The sequence below is a fragment of the Nerophis ophidion genome, linkage group LG06 (genome assembly GCF_033978795.1).
Source record: "Nerophis ophidion isolate RoL-2023_Sa linkage group LG06, RoL_Noph_v1.0, whole genome shotgun sequence".
NCBI classification, from domain to species: domain Eukaryota; kingdom Metazoa; phylum Chordata; class Actinopteri; order Syngnathiformes; family Syngnathidae; genus Nerophis; species Nerophis ophidion.
The window spans coordinates 44705991-44727279 of NC_084616.1; the positions used below are offsets into that span (position 1 = coordinate 44705991).

At 39.4% G+C, this 21289-nt stretch overlaps 1 protein-coding gene across 1 annotated transcript in view; it reads left to right on the top strand.

Annotated features, from left to right (window-relative positions):
• cntn3a.2 (contactin 3a, tandem duplicate 2) overlaps positions 1 to 21289 on the top strand; it is a 236234-nt gene that overhangs the window by 26069 nt on the left and 188876 nt on the right. The window contains exon 2 of the mRNA XM_061903869.1: positions 17243 to 17382. Coding sequence (XP_061759853.1) covers positions 17328 to 17382 — 55 coding nt within the window. The 5' untranslated portion in view covers positions 17243 to 17327. The remainder of the gene's footprint in view (positions 1 to 17242; positions 17383 to 21289) is intronic.

Genomic DNA, 21289 nt, shown 5'->3' on the forward strand with positions numbered 1-21289 from the left:
TGGGTAGACACACAGACACACCGCTGTGGGTGCATCTAATTGATTGGATAGCACCCAATTCTAAGTTCGTAAGTCTTTTCAGGCTGCCAGAAAGTGAATTGTCGACGTGAAGGATGAGCTGTGCCGAGGGTGGCTCCCTTAATAGTGTAACATTACCTCTGGTCCTGCACACCGCTGGTGTCACTCTGTACGGGTGCATTCACACTGCAGTGTCCAATTTACTGCCTACAGTATATGTGATTTTGATGACTATTTACCGTAGGGGCGTCCAAATTGAGCCTGGGGGCCATTTGTAGCCTGCAGCTTGTTTTCTTATAATGGAATAAAACAAAAAATGGAAACAAATGGGGAAAACAGAAATATTGATCAAAAGGGCATAATGTAATGATACTTATTATGCAAAACCAACATTTCTTACCTGTAGGTACGCACCTTTTTATGTATTTGGGATCCTCATGAAATTACACCACTCAGGCATTGGCGGAGGTATTTATAGAACAATCTTGCCTTCTAATCAAACTTGCTCCAAAAGAGTCGTTTGGAATTGGAGACTCTGGTGGCATGTTTTGCCTTAGCGGATATGTCCATAAATGTTAGAGGTCTACCCAAAGAGCTTTGCGCGAGCCCGCCAATGGTGTCGCCCTCCGTTGGTTCAGAAACTAACTATCTGAGAAAGAGCAATATGTGCAAATTAGCAGGAGGGAATCTTAACACAAAACTATCAGATGTGGAGTACCACAGGGTTCAATACTGGGTCCTCTTCTTTTTATGACCTATTTAATGACTTCCATCCATCCATTTTCTACAGCTGGTGCCTATCTCAGCTACAATCAGGCGGAAGACAGGGCACACCCTGGACAAGTCGCCACCTCATCGCAGTATTTAAAGGCCTACTGAAATGAAATGTTCTTATTTAAATGGGGATAGCAGGTCCATTCTTTGTGTCATACTTGATCATTTTGCGATATTGCCATATTTTTGCTGAAAGGATTTAGTAGAGAACATCCACGATAAAGTTTGCAACTTTCGGTGTTAGAGAAAAGCCCTGCCTCTACCGGAAGTCACAGACGATGATGTCACACGTGTGGGGGCTCCTCACATATTCACATTATTTTTAATGGGGGCCTCCAACAAAAAGTGCTATTCGGACCGAGAAAACAACAATTTCCCCATTAATTTGAGCGAGGATGAAAGATTTGTGTTTGAGGATATTGATAGCGACGGACTAGAAAAAAAAAAGATAAAAAAAGAAATAAAAAAAAAAAAAACACGATTGCATTGGGACGGATTCTGACGTTTTTAGACACATTTACCAGGTTAATTCTGGGAAGACCCTTATCTTTCTATTGTGTTGCTAGTGTTTTAGTGAGTTAAATAGTACCTGATAGTCGGAAGGGTGTCTCCACGGGTGTCTTGACGCGCAGTGTCTCAGGGGAGTCGACGGCAGCTATGGACGGCACAAGCTCAGCTTTTCTCCGGCAAGAACTGACTTTTTAACCACAATTTTCTCACCGGAACCTGCTGGTTGACATTTGGTAGGATCCATGTTGGCTTGACCGCGCTCTGATCCATAGGAAAGTTTCACCTCCAGGAATTTTAAACAAGGAATCACTGTGTGTTTGTGTGGCTAAAGGCTAAAGCTTCCCATCTCCATCTTTCTACTGTGACTTCTCCAATATTAATTGAACACATTGCAATTCAGCAACACAGATCTCCAAAATACTGTGTAATTATGCCGTTAAAGCAGACAACTTTTAGCTGTGTGTGTGTGCAGCGCTCATATTTCCTTAAAACCTGTGACGTCTTGCGTACACGTCATCAATACATGACGTTTTCAAGACGAAACTCCCGGGAATTTTAAAATTGTAATTTAGTAAACTAAAAAGGCCGTATTGGCATGTGTTGCAATGTTAATATTTCATCATTGATATATAAACTATCAGACTGCATGGTGGGTAGTAGTGGGTTTCAGTAGGCCTTTAAAGACTTGACAAATTAAAGTTAAAGTTAAAGTACCACTGATAGTCACACACACACAGTATGTGAGGTGGAATTACCCTGTGCATCCCCTTGTTCCACCCCCTGGGAGGCGAGGGGAGCAGTGACCAGCAGCCGTGGCCGCGCTTGGGAAGTATTTTGGTGATTTAACCCCCAATTCCAACCGTTGATGCTGAGGGCCAAGCAGGGAGGTAATGGGTCCCATTTTTATAGTCTTTGGTATGGGGGGTTTGAACTCGCGACCTACCAATCTCAGGGCGGACACTCTAACTACAAGGCCACTGAGCAGGCTTATCAAATTCATCAGATATTTTGGATAACATAACTGTGACGGACTCCTGCCGTCGTCGTGCGGGTTCCCAGGACCACCAAGGAAGTACATCTTTGAGCAGGTTTGACTCTTGTTTATTTTTCAATAACAAGCTGTCTTCAGGTCTGGTCGCTTTTCAGCTCCTTCTCCGCTGCTCGCTCCTCGGTCGCTTTCAGCCGCCCCTGTCGTCGTCGTCTGCGGTTCGCTCTCTGTTGCTCTCGCTCTTCAGGCACTGCTGCGGTCTCTCCTCCTCCTTCTGCCTCACCCTCCTCCACTGCTGCCCTTTTAGACAGCCAGAGGAGATTTATTGATTGTGTGTAGGTGTGCGATCCACGCACCTGATCTCGATCGTGGCGAGGCTCCTGGCACGCCCCGCCTCAGCTCGACCGCATTCTCCGCCTCCTTGCCGCCATCGTGGGCCGGGCTCCAGCATGCCCTGCCCTGCTGCTCGTTCGCCGGCTGCGCCTCTCCACATACCTCCATCGCCAGACGCAAGCCTGAACTCCAACCGGCTAGGCCGACTCCCCCCTCCCGTTTTTGACCGTTGCGAAAGTGTACTTATATATATTTAGCTAATTTGATGTGTGTTCACCTAACTTCACATATTGCTTCCTGTTGGTTAAGTAGCTCTATATCTAGTTAAAGACATATCCTCTGATGCCATACCTTTCTAGTTTGTTGATTAAAATTGTATGATTATTGTGTTAATTATTTTTGTTAAAATAATAAATACTCCGGCTGCACATTGTTCACCATCTATTGCATTGGTAATTTCTTCTTATTATTTCATTTCCCTCTGAGATGTATTGAGGGCAGTCTTTAGATAATACTATTTAGCATGCCCCATGTTGTGCTCATGTTGTTTTTGTTATTGTCCAACAATGTGGATACAATGTGGTATATAAGCTGAGTGATCCGCTCTGTGAGCTGCTTCTTATCGCCTCTTCCACACATACACTAAAGGGCAAACTCAAAGGCATTATCTTTAGTAGAAACTTGTAAAGGCCCAAATATCTGGAATAAGCTTGACAGTCCCATCACACAATCTACTTTATTGAACAAAACTTTTGAAACAAAAATTATTGCTGCCTCAGTGCCACACCATGAACCCCAAAGCTTATAAAACAACACCAACCATACAAAGCAATAGCTGTATTATTGTTTGTTTATTATAACATTAATTATTGAACATCTATTACTGGAGTGTGCATACTGAAATAGATGAGCATATTGTTGGCAAATTACAATGTGCAAGACCACAAACTACCAGAATAAAGAATTCAAGAGTACAGATTGAAACCGTAATAGAATAGAATAGAATAGAATAGAACGTACTTTATTGATCCCCGGTGGAAATTCAGCATCACAGTTTGCTCACAATAAACAATAAACACTTGGGTATTTTTTACATGTCTGTTAAACAACATTATTCTCATGTGAATAATATAAATACAGTCTATTATACATCAATATTCACATGTGAATAATATAAATACAGTCTATCATACATCAATATTCACATGTGAATAATATCAATGCAGTCTATTATGCATTCAAGTACAGTCAAAGGAACATATGCATTATACAGTCCAATGGCTGTCGGTATAAAGGCTTTCCTGTGTCGTTCCGTTTTGCATTTTACATTCACACATTTAAGAATGCGTGAATGTATGAAATGGTTTAGAACGTAAGTCAGTCTGCTCAGTGGCCTTGTGGTTAGAGTGTCCCCCCTGAGATTGGTAGGTCGGGAGTTTAAACCCCGGCCGAGTCACACCAAAGAGTACAAAAATGGGACCCATTACCTTCCTGCTTGGCACTCAGCATCAAGGGTTGGGATTGGGGGTTAAATCCCCAAAATGATTCCCGAGCGCAGCCACTGCTGCCGCTCACTGCTGCCGCTCACTGCTGCCGCTCACTGCTCCCTTCACCTCCCAGGGGGTGGGACAAGGGGATGGGTGAAATGAAGAGGGTAATTTCACCACACAGAATGTGTGTGTGAAAGTCATGCTTTTAGTCCTTTAAGGCACGATCCCAATATTATTGTCCAGTGGCAAATTGGGAGAAATTCGAGAGAATGGTCCCCCCGGGAAATTTTCGGGAGGGGCACTGAAATTCGGCAGTCTCCCGGGAAAATTGGGAGGGTCGGCAAGTATGGTGTGACTATCAGTAGTACTTTATTTTTTAACTTATTTTAAGCAGGTACTGTATTGGGGCTCCTGCTTATAAGATGTTACAGCTTCCCGGTAGTTTCCCTTTTACATAGCACTTACAGATCATATAAAAATGTTAAGTTATGAACTTTTATAATGTTTTGTCAATAAGGAGAGATGGTGATGATTATGATGATAATGAGTCCAAAGTTGTAGCCAATAAGCTCCTTAATTTCCATTGTCCTCTTGTTGTGGGGCAGACTGGCTCATACAGTACATGCCATTTGTAATAAAAAGTAGCATATATTTCTAACGTCTATCCGTCAGTAGACTCCATATGGAAGCGCTAAAACCACAACATGGTTAACCCTGAGATGGAGTCGCAGTCGAAGGGGTCTTGGGGTGGAGAAGGACTTAAATGCTCGTAAATAAGACCGCTGAGAAAACGGCACATTCTGAACATATAGTAAGGAAAAGGGTAGACTTAGAATTAGACTAAGACAAACTTTTTTGATCCGCAAGGGAAATTGTTCCACACAGTAGCTCAGTTACAAAGATAGGAACGGGGAAGGATCGAAAGGATAATGCGGGTACAAAGTACACTAAAAATATACCATAGTAGCAATATATGTTATAACATATATGTAATATTTACATATTATATATGCGGTATATAATATATTATATTACATTAGTATTAATTTATTAATATATATATTTTTTCATAGTATTTTATTGTCAGTTTTCTTAAAACAAACCTATACACATATAATAAAGTAAATAGATAAAATATGAAAAACAAAAAATAATGAATGAAAAAACGTTTTTTTTCACAGAATATAACATGTAAAAACAAAAATACATAGAAAGAGGTTTAACATATCAGTTGAATGTCCACTTTCATCAATCACATCAAGTATGCCAAAACATATACTTCTTAGGCGGGTTAGGGTTATTGACTACAGTTTCAGGTCTTCCAAAATAAATCTCCACACATCACGAAATGTATTTAAATTACCAGAAATCTCATAACCTCAGTTTGTCACTATGGCTGATTCCCACTTGCTTTCTACACCAGGCTTCAAACTAAGGTGGTGAGTCAGATTTCCACACTCTCAAGATGCATCTCTTTGCTACGATTCAATATGTCCGATAATATCGGACTGCCGATATTATCGGCCGATAAATGCTTTAAAATGTAATATTGGAAATTATCGACATTGGTTACAAAATGATCGGTTTTGATTTTAATAAAAGTAAAATTTATGACTTTTTGAAACGCCGCTGTGTACACAGACGTAGAGAGATATACAGAGCGCCAAATAACCTTAAATGCACTGCCTTTGCGTACCGGCTCAGTCACATAATATCTACGGCTTTTCACACACACAAGTGAATGCAACGCATACTTGGTCAACAGCCATATAGGTCACACTGAGGGTGGCCGTATGAATAACTTAGACACTGTTACAAATATGCGTCACACTGTGAACCCACACCAAACACGAATGACAAAGACATTTTGGGAGAACATCCGCACCGTAACACAACATAAACAAAACAGAACACATACCCAGAAACTTTTGCAGCATTAACTCTTCCCCCCACCACCCACACCAAAAACCCCAAACCCCCCCACCTCACCCTCTCGATGCTCTCGCAGGGAGAGCATGTCCCAAATTCCAAGCTGGTTTTTTGACACATGATAAAAAAAATTATGCACTTTGTGACTTCAATAATAAATATGGCAGTGCCATGTTGGCATATTTTTCCATAATTTAAGTTGATTTGTTTTGGAAAACCTTGATACATTGTTTAATACATCCAGCGGGGCATCACAACAAAATTGGGCACAATAACGTGTTAACTCCACGACTGTATATATCAGTATCGGTTGATATCGGTATGTGTAATTAAGAGTTGGACAATATCGGAATTTCGGATATCGGCAAAAAAAGCCATTGTCGGACATCTCTAGCTATGACCATACTATAGGGAACCACTGTGCACTGCTAACATTCCGACCCATCTTGCTCAAAGTGTTAGAAATGCCAAGAAAAGCAGTTTCAGGGTCAGGATATTTGTTTTTATATTTTTGTATAATATATACAATATATCAGTGGTTCTCAACCTTTTTTCAGTGATGTACCCCCTGTGAACATTTTTTAAATTCAAGTACCCCCTAATCAGAGCAAAGCATTTTTGGTTGAAAAAAAGAGATAAAGAAGTAAAGTACAGCACTATGTCATCAGTTTCAAATTTGTTAAATTGTATAACAGTGCAAAATATTGCTCATTTGTAGTGGTCTTTCTTAAACTATTTGTAAAAAAAGATATAACAATAACTGAAAACTTGTTGAAAAATAACAAGTGATTCAATTATAAATAAATATTTCTACATGGAGAAGTAATCTTCAACTTAAAGTGCCCTCTTTTGGGATTGTAATAGAGATCCATCTGGATTCATGAACTTCATTCTAAACATTTCTTCACAAAAAAAGAAATCTGTAACATCAATATTTATGGAACATGTCCACAAAAAATCTAGCTGTCAACACAGAATATTGCATTGTTGCATTTCTTTTCACAGTTTATGAACTTACATTTGTAATTTGTTGAAGTATTATTCAATAAATATATTTATAAAGAGTTTTTGAATTATTGCTATTTATCTCACGTATATCTTGGCATACCTTCAAGTACCCCCAGGGGTACGCGTACCCCCATTTGAGAACCACTGCAATATATAACAATATAGTATGTAAGGGTAGGTCTGTAAAAGAAAATCAATGCAACGTCTTTACCAAAGTTCCACCATTACGTGTTATGTAGACCAGTGGTCTCCAACAACCGTTACCGGGCCGCGGCCCGATTGGTACCGGGCCGCAGAAGAATGTTTTATTATTATTATCATTATTATTATTATTATTATTCAATTCTTTATTATTATTATTAAATTAACATAAAAAACACAAGATACACTTACAATTAGTGCACCAACCCAAAAAACCTCCCTTCTCATGACAAAAAAATAATAATAAAAATTAAATGATCAAATAAATAAAATAAAAAATAATCCCAATGTGCCATACATACACTATAACACCGAAGTTTAGATTTATTACATGTGCTTTCTTGTTTGTGTAAACAGGCGCGTGTACATGTCATCAATACGTTTGCATCTACAAGGTAATCTATTGTGTCTTTTAGGGCTGCAAATATCAGATTAATAAGGGATTTGTATCTACATTTGGAAGAATTCTAATCAGAAGATATCCATGCATGTCCTTCTCTTTATACTGCTGTGACCCATATCCGAATTGTGCTGCTTGAGAGGAACAGATAAAAAATGTTGTCATTTAACCGTGTCGTGGGTCAAGAGAAACAGAGGTGGGTGGGGAGTATGCACTACGGTCGTAGCTGGATAGTGTCAACTGTGTATCTATATCTGCGTTTATAACATCACTCACCTCTAGCTCTCTTTGTAACACTGGCAATCCAAGCCGTCGCCCACTTCAACACACTTTCCTATTTATAGTACAAGCGTTACATTTTATATAATGGCTTTTGCCAAATAATGCCTCTTATTGCTGATCACAAACGCCGATCCCCTCTGGCTGATACTATTTCTCTTTAGTTCACCAGTTGACAAGCGGCTAACAGGTAATTATGTGTCTTCGTACATTGTGTGGAGCTGCTCCTCTTCGCTAACCACCTCAGTTGTGGCAAAAACAATACTTTCTTGCTTTATTATTATTACTGGAGGATTGACTTTGTTTTGCTGAAACAAGTGTACAGTATGTAATATACTAGACTAGTCGGAAGTACTGTCAATAACATTCATCATAAAAAAAATGAAAGTCGGACCCGTTTCCATTGAGGGTTGGACTCCGACAAGGCTGCCCTTTGTCACCGATTCTGTTCATAACTTATGGACAGAATTTCTAGGCACAGTCAGATGATGTGGTCCTGATGGTTTCATCTGGCCAGGATCTTCAGCTATCATTGGATCGGTTCGCAGCCGAGTGTAAAGCGACTGGGATGAGAATCAGCACCTCCAAGTCTGAGTCCATGGTTCTCGCCCGGAAAAGGGTGGCGTGCCATCTCCGGGTTCGGGAGGAGACCCTGCCCCAAGTGGAGGAGTTCAAATACCTTGGAGTCTTGTCCACGAGTGAGGGAAGAGTGGATCGTGAAATTGATAGGCGGATCGGTGCGGCATCTTCAGTAATGCGGACGCTGTATCGCTCCGTTGTGGTGAAGAAGGAGTTGAGCCGGAAGGCAAAGCTCTCAATTTAACGGTCGATCTATGTTCCCATCCTCACCTGTGGTCATGAGCTTTGGGTCATGACCGAAAGGACAAGATCACGGGTACAAGCGGCCAAAATGACTTTCCTCTGCTCTCCCTTAGAGATAGGGTGAGAAGCTCTGTCATCCGACAGGAACTCAAAGTAAAGCCGCTGCTCCTCCACATCCAGAGGAGCACGATGATGTGGTTCGGGCATCTGGTCAGGACGCCACCCGAACGCCTCCCTAGGGAGGTGTTTCGGGCACGTCCGACTGGTAGGAAGCCACGGGGAAGACCCAGGACACGTTTGGAAGACTAGCTCTCCCGGCTGACCTGGTAACGCCTCGGGATCCCCTGGGAGGAGCTGGACAAAGTGGCTAGGGAGAGTTAAGTATGGGCTTTCTGCTTAGACTGCTGACCCCGCGACCCAACCTCGGGTAAGCGGAAGAAAATGGATGGATAAAAAAATATTTAAAAAAATTTACATGCGTGTAATCGGTATTGGTATTGGTATCAGCCGACCTCTCATTAAACCTTGATTATAACATTCTTACTTGTTTTTTTTTAATTATTATTATCATGTTAATCCCCACAACCAGCAACATCAGGTAACATCTCACAGCACGGAACTCTTGGCAACCCCTGCATTTTGAGCCTATAGCAAATTAAATGTATATTGCAAGTCAACGTCAAACTCGCTAGCATCACACCATGCATACAGTAATGCTGATTAGGTGTTACAGTAAAAGTTAACTGTTCATGCAATGCTTCAACAGAAACTAAACTTACAATATTTGCGAGTTATTCTCAAAAGTTAGAATAAATAAATGGAAAAAAATTGGAGATAAATCCTGCATTGGCGGACCTATCGGCATTTTGCATTTCCTTAGGAATAAACACGACTGTTGTCCATTTGTTATATTTTATTTCCTTGCACTTCTGAGTCTCGTTTTCAAGTATGTAGTCGGTTCAGTTTGGGTGTTGTGTGTCATGGTCCACGTCTTGTACCATGTCATAATCTGGGTTTTGTTCTGTTTTGTTGTTACCCTGTATTTGTACCTTTGTACCTTGTATTTGACGTCTTTGGTTCCCGGTGGCACTTTCTGTTTTGTTTCTGTTGTCATGGTAACTCGTTAGTGTCACCTGTCTCTTGGTTGTCGTCGCGCACCTGATTTGTGATTATCTCCTTATTTAAGACCACCTTTGTTTGACACTCGTCCGTGGACTCTTATTTTCTTCGCGGAACAGTTGACATTGCTCTTTTCAGCATTGTGGTAAAGACTACTTTTGTTACTTGTTAGCTTCCACGCTATTCCTGTTGAGTTTATGTCCCTAGTTTACATACTAGCGCTTTCTGTTTGTTTTGTCTAATGCCTTTGTGCAAGTGCCTTTGTTTTTAGTTTGTTTTATTGTATAATAAATTATTATTCTTACCTTTACGCTGTGTCCATCTTCGCTGCACCCACGGGAGAACGCAAACTACGCCACGATGCCAGCAAAGCATCACAGTTGTGTAGTCAGGAAGAAGTGTGTTGTGCACAGCAAAGTGTTTTCTTCTCAGTATTGTACTTATTTCAATTCAGCTGTTTGATTGTAATGTGCATTTTATTTGTTTATTTGATTGTCTTATTGTGAGGTGTCAAAACCGCCCTATAAAATTGTTAATTAGCATCAAGATAGCGCATGTGTTGTATCAGTGCTGTCCAAAAATGTAGTTGTTTTAATTAGATTAATCCCATTTTGAAATTTGCATTTATCATGATTAATCACAGGTGAATATTTGCTTGAATAATTACAATTTGCTGAAGAAAAAAACACGAGATTTTTTTACACACATGCAATTTTACTGTCAGAATGTCATCCAGGAACATGTTTAAACATTACTTCAATGCATATCATGTATTTGCACTTAATAAATGTTGTATCCCAAGTTCTTTCAGGCTATATTTTGGAGTGAAATTTGCCAGCGAACACACCGGTTGGAGTCTCATTTTTCTACTGACAAATGCATTGAATTGATCACTGACTATAATGCAGATAAGGCAGGGATCGGCAATCCAAAATGTTGAAAGACCCAAAATACAAAAAAATAAAATAAATCTGTTTGGAGCCAGAAAATTTAAAAGCCTTATGTTAGTCTTATATTGAAGGCAGCACATGATGTTGCTGTTTAATATTCATTCCAAACGTTTTTGCAACATTGGAAAACATTAGTAAAACAGAGGCTTCTCAGAGGGTGAGATTAATCCTGGAAGATACTGTCTTAGAATGGCCAAAGGCGCACACAAACAACTATAAGTTGTTATTAAATGCATCCAATATTACATACACATAATGTGTCATGAGGCATGCAGATATAAATTAAATAAACAGAGGACCTAAGTAAAATAAATTAAATTGTCTCAAATATACCTACAAACGAGGCATAATGATGCAATATGTACAGCTATCCTAAAAGGTTGTTGGCATTGATTAGCTTGTAGTCATGCAGTGACCATGTCATTAACATAGTGCATATTCCCTCCTCCATTTTATTTATGTATTGTTTTTTTGAAATCCCCTGACATGTATACTGTGTATATGTACATGACCTATTTTTTACATATTTTGTATGTACATGTTACAGGTTACATATATTTTATTATTGAATGTATCAAATGTGATGAATATTTAATGGCCCACAATGGAATCAAGCCTTTTGGCTTTTTTTGCTAACTATTTGCCTTTTTCAAGCATCACATGGATTCAGTTCCTTAAGATGTCAATAAACTTCTCAATCAATCAATCAAAAAAACAAATATGCCTGATTAGTACGCCACACAAGTTCATCTTTGTGCATTCATGCACAGTATAACACATTTGGTGGACAAAATGAGACACGTTTTTCTGTGGCAGTGTTGGAGAAAGTTGTACTAACCCCGTTTCCATATGAGTTGGGAAATTGTGTTAGATGTAAATATAAATGATTTGCAAATCATTTTCAACCCATATTCAGTTGAATATGCAACAAAGACAACATATTTGATGTTCAAACTGATGAACTTTTTTTTTTTTGCAAATAATCATTAACTTTAGAATTTGATCCCAGCAACATGTGACAAAGAAGTTGGGAAATGTGGCAATAAATACTGATAAAGTTGAGGAATGCTTATCAAACACTTATATGGAACATCCCACAGGTGTGCAGGCTAATTGGGAACAGTTGGGTGGCATGGCTGGGTATAAAAACAGCTTCCATGAAATGCTAAGTCATTCACAAACAAGGATGGGGTGAGGGTCACCACTTTGTAAGAAAATGGTCGAACAGTTTTAGAACAACATTTCTCAACGAGCTATTGCAAGGAATTTAGGGATTTTACCATCTACGGTCCGTAAAATCATCAAAAAGTTCACAGAATCTGGAAAAATCACTGCACGTAAGCGATGATATTACGGACTTTTGATCCCTCAGGCGGTACTGCATCAAAAACCGACATCAGTGTGTAAATGATATCACCACGTGGGCTCAGGAACACTTCATAAAACCACTGTCAGTAACTACAGTTGGTCGCTACAATGGTAAGTGCACGTTAAAACTCTGCTATGCAAAGCAAAATCCTAATTATCAACAATATCCTGAAACGCCGCCAGCTAGGCTTGGCCTGAGCTCATCTAAGATGGACTGATGCAAAGTGGATAGGTGTTCTGTGGTCTGACTAGTCCGCATTTCAAATTATATTTGGAAACTGTGGACGTGGTGTCCTCCAGAACAAAGAGGAAAATAACCATTCGGATTGTTATAGGAGCAAAGTTAAAAAAGCCAGCATCTGTGATGGTATGGGGGTGTATTAGTGCCCAAGGCATGGGTAACTTGCACATCTGTGAAGGCACCATTAATGCTGAAAGGTCCATACAGGTTTTGGAGCAACATATGTTGTCATCCGAGGAACGTTACCATGCTTATCTGCTTATTTAAACAAAACAAGTGTTACAACAGCCTGGCTTTGTAAAAAATGAGTGCGGGTACTTTCCTGGCCCACCTGCAGTCCAGACAAGTCTCCCATCGAAAATGTGTGGTGCATTATGTAGCGTAAAATACAACAGCGGATACCCCGGACTGTTGAAAGACTGAAGCTCTACATAAAACAAGAATGGGAAAAAATTCCACTTTCAAAGCTTCAACTACTAGTTTTCTCTATTCCCAAACGTTTATTGAGTGTTGTTAAAAGAAAATGTGATGTAACACAGTGGTGAACATGCCCTTTCCCAACTACTTTGGCACATGTTGCAGCCATGAAATTGTAAGTTAATTATTTGCACAAAAAAAATTAAGTTTATGAGTTTGAACATCAAATATCTTGTCTTTGTAGTGCATTCAATTGAATATGGGTTGAAAATGATTTGCAAATCATTGCATTCCGTTTATATTTACACCCAACACAATTTCCCAACTCATATGGAAACGGGGTTTGTACATGTAAACAAACTATGGTGCGCCAAAATTAGTAGGGCAAAACAGCGCTCGATAAATACCCTCATCTGTGAAGCATGTTTAACATAAATAGTGGCATTTCTAACAATAAGAAAGGTTTGTGTCTTGTTTGTCCTACAGAAACAATATTAAAACAAAAATATATATATTTTTCCCCCATCTTTTCCATTTTAATTTTGGGCTCTAGAGCCGCGGGTTGCCGACCCCCGGGGTAAGATAAAAGAGCTTTTCCTGTCAAAATTAATTGTGTGATTAATCCAAGCATGGAACAGCATGGCGGAGCAGGGATTAGTGCATGTGCCTCACAATACGAAGGTCCTGAGTTGTCATGGGTTCAGTCCCGGGCTCGGGATCTTTCTGTGTTGAGATTGCATGTTCTCCCCGTGAATGCGTGGGTTCCCTCCGAGTACTTTGGCTTCCTCCCACCGCCAAAGACATGCACTTGGGGATAGGTTGATTGGCAACACTAAATTGGCCCTAGTGTGTGAATGTGAGTGTGAATGTTGTCTGTCTATCTGTGTTGGCCCTGCAATAAGGTGGCGGCTTGTCCAAGGTGTACCCCGCCTTACGCCCGAATGCAGCTGAGATATGCTCCAGAGACCTCCTGCGACCCCGAACGGGACAAGCGGTAGAAAATTAATGGATGGATCTAAGCATGTTCATGATTGATGCAATAGTTTTTTGTTATTAATCACATGAGTTAAGTCGTTAATTTTGACAGACTTAGATTTATTGCATTTCTTCTACGTTATCCATCCATCCATTTTCTACCACTTTTTCTCTTAGGGGACAGTGAGAAAGTTTGTTTTTATTTTATTTATTTTTTTACCTCATGAAAGCACATACTTTTTCTGTATGTCCAATTTTGAAGTAAAAATTATTAAAAAGGAGTCTTTATTGACAACGGGTTGTCAATAAAGCCAGCAAAGAGACAACATCCGTAACTTTTATTAGTTGATAAAAACAAACTTGACAATACTCACTATGACTTGCCGACTTGAAGGATATTTTAAGATGGGAGTTTGCACTGAAGAGGACGTCGTGTTTGCGTTATCCGCTTGGCTTAATAAGCATTTAAACAGCTGTCCTTCAGCTTTATTCCATGAGTAAGTTTTCAATGTTTCATGAAGTTGCTGTTGTTTCCTTTCTTGAGTGCAATAGCTTTGAGAAAACCATTGCATTAAGACGAGTTTTCAGCCCTTCTGGTAAAGTGAGCCAACACATTTGAACATTTCTGCTGTGTCATAAATACACTATATTGCCAAAAGTATTTGGCCACCTGCCTTTACTCACATTTGAAGTTGAAGTGCCATCCCATGGAATTGTTTAAAATGTTTTGGTATCCTGGAGTATTGAAAGTTCCTTTCGCTGGAACTAAGGGGCCAAGCCCAATGTGGAAGGGGGCGTAGCCCGCAGACCTGCAGCGAAGCACCCATCTCCTTGGGTGGTCCGGCTTGTTTGGGCGCCAAATTGTGGAGGTTACCCTCCAGTGAGTTCTTCGGACCACCAAGCATTGACAGGAGAGCCAGGAAATCCGGGTAAAACACTGTTTTATTTTTAAAAATAGTGTCGTCTTTCTGTTTTTCAGCACAACGTCTTTTCCTTTTGCGTCTGCTCTGCAGCACCTTCAACTCCAACCCCTCTCTCCTCCCGGCTGCTGGCTTTTAAGAGAGCGACAGGTGATTAGATAAACAGGCCCAGGTGGGCCTTCTACGCACCTGTCGCTGTCCCGGCACACCTCGCTTCGCTGCAGGTCCGCAGGCCACGCCCCCTCCGCACCCAACTCCTGGAAAAACAACCCCATATCATAGTTCCTCTTCCACCAAATTTCACAGTCGGCACAATACAGTCTGAAATGTAGCGTTCTCCTGACAACCTCCAAACCCAGACTGGTCCAACAGATTGCCAGATGGAAAAACCTGATTTATCAGTCCAGAGAATGTGTCTCCACTGCTCTAGAGTTCAGTGGCGACGTGCTTTACACCACTGCATCCGACGCTTTGCATTGGACTTGGTGATGTATGGCTGAGATGCAGTTGCTCGGCCATGGAAACCCATTCCATGAAGCTCTCTGCATACTGTACGTGGGCTAATTGGTCACATAAAGTTTAGAACTTTGTAGCAACTGACTGTGCAAAAAGTCATCTTCAGCATCCGCTTACCCCTCTCTGTCAGTTTATGTGGCCTACCACTTGGGGCCTGAGTTGCTGTTGTTCCCAAACTCTTCACTTTTCTTATAATAACGTTGACTTTTATCTAGGAGCGAGGAAACTCCACAACTGGATTTGTTGCACAAGTGGCATCCTATGACAGTCCCATGCTGGAAATCACTGAGAGCGGCCCATTCTTTGACAAATGTTTGTAGAAACAGTCTGCATGCCAAAGTGCTTGATTTTATACACCTGTGGCCGGGCCATGTGATTCTCATCATTTGGATGGGTGGCCAAATACTTTTGGCAATATAGTGTAAGTCACGGTTAGTTAGATAAAACAAAAAAAAAAGATGATGTTATAATAAAGATGGCCCGCGAACGGGTCTATCCGTTATGCCGAGGCCAAGCATGAGGTACACAGTAAAACGTGGCTCCGGTTCTTCACCCTTGTTTGAAAAGAAACGTAAAACCTGACGTTTTCCGTCTTCTGCTTCAAACGTGCCGTTATTTGGCCACCCATTGCCCCAAAATATTTCTGTTGAAAAAGAGAAAAGTGAACACAGAGTTCAACTCAAACCTCTTGAATAGTTTCTACCTCCTTTTGTAGGGTTTGTTGACCTAGCATAAGATTAATACGTGGACCGAGAATATTTTTTATCTCTTCATTATTGAATCTTCAATCCCAGACAGGCCGTGACTTAGTTTGATGGCTTTGTAGATACACTGAGAAAAAAGTGTAAGTTTATTGTGATTTTGAAACTAAATATTTTTTTTTCACCTTGGAATTTTTAACTAACTTGAAGAGTTTTGTCAAGAGGATTATTTGTGATTTGTAAATTTTTTTAAGAATGTGCTTGTTCTATTTATTTTTGTCAAAATAAAACAATATGAAACTATCTTTATTTTTAAGTTATCATGCCATGATTTTACAAGAGAATAGATTTCCCCCCTGTGTGGCCCCGGGGCTAAAATGAGTTTTATTCCCATGATCCAGCCCAGTGGTTCGTAACCTTTTTTCAGTGATGTACCCCCGGTGAACATTTTTTTAAATTCAAGTACCCCTTAATCAGAGCAAAGCATTTTTTGTTGAAAAAAAGAGATAAAGTAGTAAAATACAGCACTATGTCATCAGTTTCTGATTTATTAAATTGTATAACAGTGCAAAATATTGCTCATTTTAGTGTTTTTTCTAGAATTATTTGGAAAAAAAAGATATAAAATAACTAAAAACTTGTTAAAATATAAACAAGTGATTCAATTATAAATAAAAATTTCTACACATAGACGCAATCAACAACTTAAAGTGCCCTCTTTGGGGATTGTAATAGAGATCCATCTGGATTCATGAACTTAATCCTAAACATTGCTTCACAAAAAAATTATATTTTAAACATAACAATATTTATGGAACATGTCCACAAAAAATCTAGCTGTCAAAACTGAATATTGCCTTGTGGCATTTCTTTTCACAGTTTATGAACTTACATTCTTATTTTGTTGAAGTATTACTCAATCAATATATTTATAAAGGATTTTTGAATTGCTGCTATTTTTAGAATTTTTCAAAAAAAAATCTCACGTACCCCTTGGCATGCCTTGAAGTACCCCTATTTGAGAACCACTGATCCAGCCAATACACGTAATGCAGTGTGGCTGACTTATAATACTGCCAAAAATATCATACTTGAAATATGAAATATAAGAAGATGCATCACTGTCATCATTTTCTTTTCTTTTTTTCATTATTATTCCAAATGTACACTTGCCATCTTTGCTCCTTGATACAGGTTATTGAAACACGACACTGTAAGCATCACATAAAAATGATTGGTCGCCGAGTTTGGCATTTTAAAGCAAAATTATCTTTTTGAAACAGGTCAAGCGCCCCTTCTCTACCCAGATCACGAGTGCCATTTCAAAGCTTATTGGATGAAAGTCTCATTTGCCCTTGGTTGCCAAAGATGACGTTGCCATGGAAACAGCTTCTACTGTTATCGATCATCGAGTGTTTGGCAGGTAAGTCGCACTTTTATTTTATCTATACTTTTACAAGAGTAATGACTCTCTCACATTTAGACATTTACGGGCGTGGGGGAGGATGCGGGGGAGATGAAAATCATGTCATTGCCAGTGAGGATGGGCTGGCTGGGTTATAAAGGGGGAAAAAAAAAGTCATCGGTATTGACTGTCTACTCACAACACACACCCACGGCTCTTCATCCTCCTCCTCGTTCCATTTAGCTGATGAACAGACATTTGCTGTTGTACCCCTGCAAAAATGGAAGCAGAACACTGAGAAACCAGCATTCTCCGTCATATTCACAACAATTTGCAGACGCAGTACCTGTACCGTGAATAGTAACATAATACGACCACTTCTGTGAATCTTGGCAGAGATAGTTTGCATTTTTCATCTCACTCCGCCGTCAGAGAAGTATTCATTTAACTATGTTTACGATTGTGGTTGTTTATAGTTGTGAGAAACGGATGTGTATCACATAAAAGCTCTTACCGCTGTTTTGTACTTTGTTCTTAAAGGACATAGCGTCCAAATGACCAAAAATTTACTAAAAACCGCTCCTTGTATATTTTTTGCTTTTTTAAAATGAATCTGGTTGTAGGTTCCCATAATATGAATTGTTTTTTGAGTAATCAGTAGATAAAAAACTTTTACTTGGAATGCCCCCTTTCTATCGCCAGACTCAATATGCCGCCCCTTATTTGTTAGACATCCATCCATCCATCCATTTCCTACCGCTTATTCCCTTTGGGGTCGTGGGTAGCTATCTCAGCTACAATCTGGCGGAAGGCGGACTACACCCTGGACAAGTCGTCACCTCATCACAGGGCCAAATAGAGCCCATTTCCCCACAAAGACAGTATGGATAAAGACATGGAAAACTATTAATTTTTATCACTAAATTGCATATTTTTTGCTATCACTGTTATTTTTGTTATCTTCTGTTAGTTTCAGACTTCATTAGTGCACCCTTGTTTGTTTTAGTTACCATGGTGTTTTATGTTTTTTACCTGCCTGTGGTGTTTGGGACGCGCACCTGTTTCCAATCAAGATATTTCTATTTTAACCGCCCTTGCCAGTCAGTCGGGCTGGCGACAATGCTAGTTTTCATGCCATTGTTCATGCTGCTCGTTTTTCATGCCATGTAAGTTGTGTTTATTCATGCCACAGTTTAGTGAGTTTTGTTTGTTGTCCATAGTTCTGTCTAAGTTGTGTTTTTGCTTCGTGCGCCTTTTTGTTTGTTCCTATTTTGACAGTTATTAATTAAAATATATTCCTACCTTCACGCCTGGTCCAGAGTAGTTTGTTTGATTCCCGGGAGAACAAACATCGCAGTAAGCTGCGTAAACCCCAACGTCTTGACAATCACGGTCTACAGTTACTTCAAAACTAATATGGTTATGAACAAAAAATAAATGTAAAAAAAATCACAATATTCCAACAGTATCTCGAAGAAAACATCAGTAGAAGAGGACACCTAAAATACTAACAGCTTTTCTCTTGTCTTCGAGTGGCGGGTCTACTCTTCTTTTTTTTTTTTTTCTCCACAGATTCTGACTCAGTCTTTATTCCCTCGATGGTGCTCCTAATTTTCGGAATCACAATTTACTTGAGTCTTTTACATTTCTTACATCAAGACCCCGAACAAAACATTACCTGGTTTAGGTCAGAATTGTTAAAATGATTGATGCAAATTGCACTCCTCTCACTAAGTTTGTTTCCTGAGTCAATTTGACTGGAGTGGTCCATGCTTTCCTCATATTAGTCAGCAGGCTGATAAACCCCCCACCACACCCACTTTTTAGAGCTAAGATTGGGCGCTTCAAAATGTGCTTAAACTTGTTCAAATAAGCCTAAAATCCCTACTGTGTCTACTTTGGAGATTGCTTTACTTGTGGACATCTTTAGATGCAGAACTATGAAATAAGTGACAATGTTGTCAACATTAGAGGGGCCCTTAAAAACCAGGTATTGAAATATTACTTTGTGAATGCATTACAATATGATGTAATACAAACCAAAATAATAAAAAAAACACAATCCACTAATATCTTAGACATGAGCATTATCTTCTGTGTTAAGACATATTCTTTTGATACAGTTAGTTTAGAGTTACAATTTGTAGATGTGCTGTGCCTAATACTGTGTCCAATTCATGAATGTATTTATGACCACAAATTGAAAACAACAACATGAATATTTTAGTTGCAGTTGCTGTGGTTGAACACCTGACAATATGCAATGCCTGTGGTATAAATACAAATAACCTTTCAGACGCACTAATAGTAGCTTTCACTCCAAAAAACACGACATTTCAGAACCTGTGTACTTTCAGACCATCGGGAACACGGTAGCAGAAAACGATATAAAAAGTTGGTAATTAAATAAACACCGCCAAATGTTTTTATTTCATTGAATGAAATGAATGAATGCACATAGTCAACCATTTTGTGTGATCAATTTAACAGCACAGGTTATACATATTAACAATCATACACATTCACACATGAAAATCAAATAAAAAGAATGACTGAAAAAGGAATAGGCTGAAACCAAAGCTTTTATATTTGCATATCCTATACTTTCAATGAAAATTAGATTGCCTGGAACATCAACGTTCAAAAAATCAATGGGATGAAAGAAAGTAATTGTTGCTATATTTTATATAATTTTCCATTATTTCACCTTTCAAGGCTTTCTTAAACCTTAACAAAGAAGTACATGTCTTCAACTCATCACTGAGCTTGTTCCACCATTTAACTCCTAAAACTGAAATACATTTGTATTTTATATTCGTTCTTGCTTTACATATTTTCAAAATCATTGTATAATAGTTTTCTCCTTTTAATTTAAATAACTTAAAAATACAAGGTGAAAGGATGTTTTTCTTTAGTCTGAACTTAATTTATTTAAAAAAAAACACAATATCTGAACATTTTAACACATGAGCATCATTCGTCATTAAAGTTTTCGCTTGATATTATATTATCTTATAATATTTTTGTTTGCTTGTTTTCACACACGTAGTTATTTATTGCTTTAGTTTTTTTATATGTTTTTTTATTCCTCGATACTGCATTTCCTTCTTTTTTTTTATTTTTAACATGGTAGTTGTTCTTTGTACTTCATCGCTGCATACTGCAATCTACCTATTTCTACACATTATCTATCCTTTTTCCCGACCAATTACAAACACCAAAGTTTATTTATATAGCCCTAAATCACAAGTGTCTCAAAGAGCTGCAAAAGCCACATTGACATCCTTGGCTCAGATCCCACACCAGGGCAAGAAACTACTCAACCCAATGGGATTACAATAAAAAACCTTAGAAGGGACCGCAGATGTGGGGACAACCCCCCAACCCCCTGGCGACCGGTGCAATGGACGTCGAGTGGATCTAAATCATAGTGTGAGAGTCCAGTCCATAGTGGGGCCAGACGGAGAATGTCTTGGGCAGAGACAAGTCAGGATGCAATCTTACTTGGAGGGGAGGAAACAGGTGGTAGAGGTGAATGGCACTGTGTCAAAGTCCCCCCCCCCCCTACTAAGCTGTGGAGTCCCCCAAGGCAGTATATTAGGGCCTTCACTGTTCCTAATATACGGAAAAAACATGTAATCAGCATGCGACTGTGAATTGTTCCTGTTTGCGGATGACTCGGCCATGCTGGTATCCGGCAAGGACAAGTCACAGGTGGAAAAAATCCTCAGTACTTAACTCTGTAGAATTTGCACCCTGCTCGCTGACAATAAAGCTATCCATACACTAGGTAAAACGGAATCCATCCTGTTTGGGTCTCAAATCAACCTTAAGAAAGTCAGTGACTTCACTATTAACGTGGGTGACATTGTTATCGCCAGGAAAGATGAGGTCACCGACCTAGGTTCCATTCTAGAGGCTAATC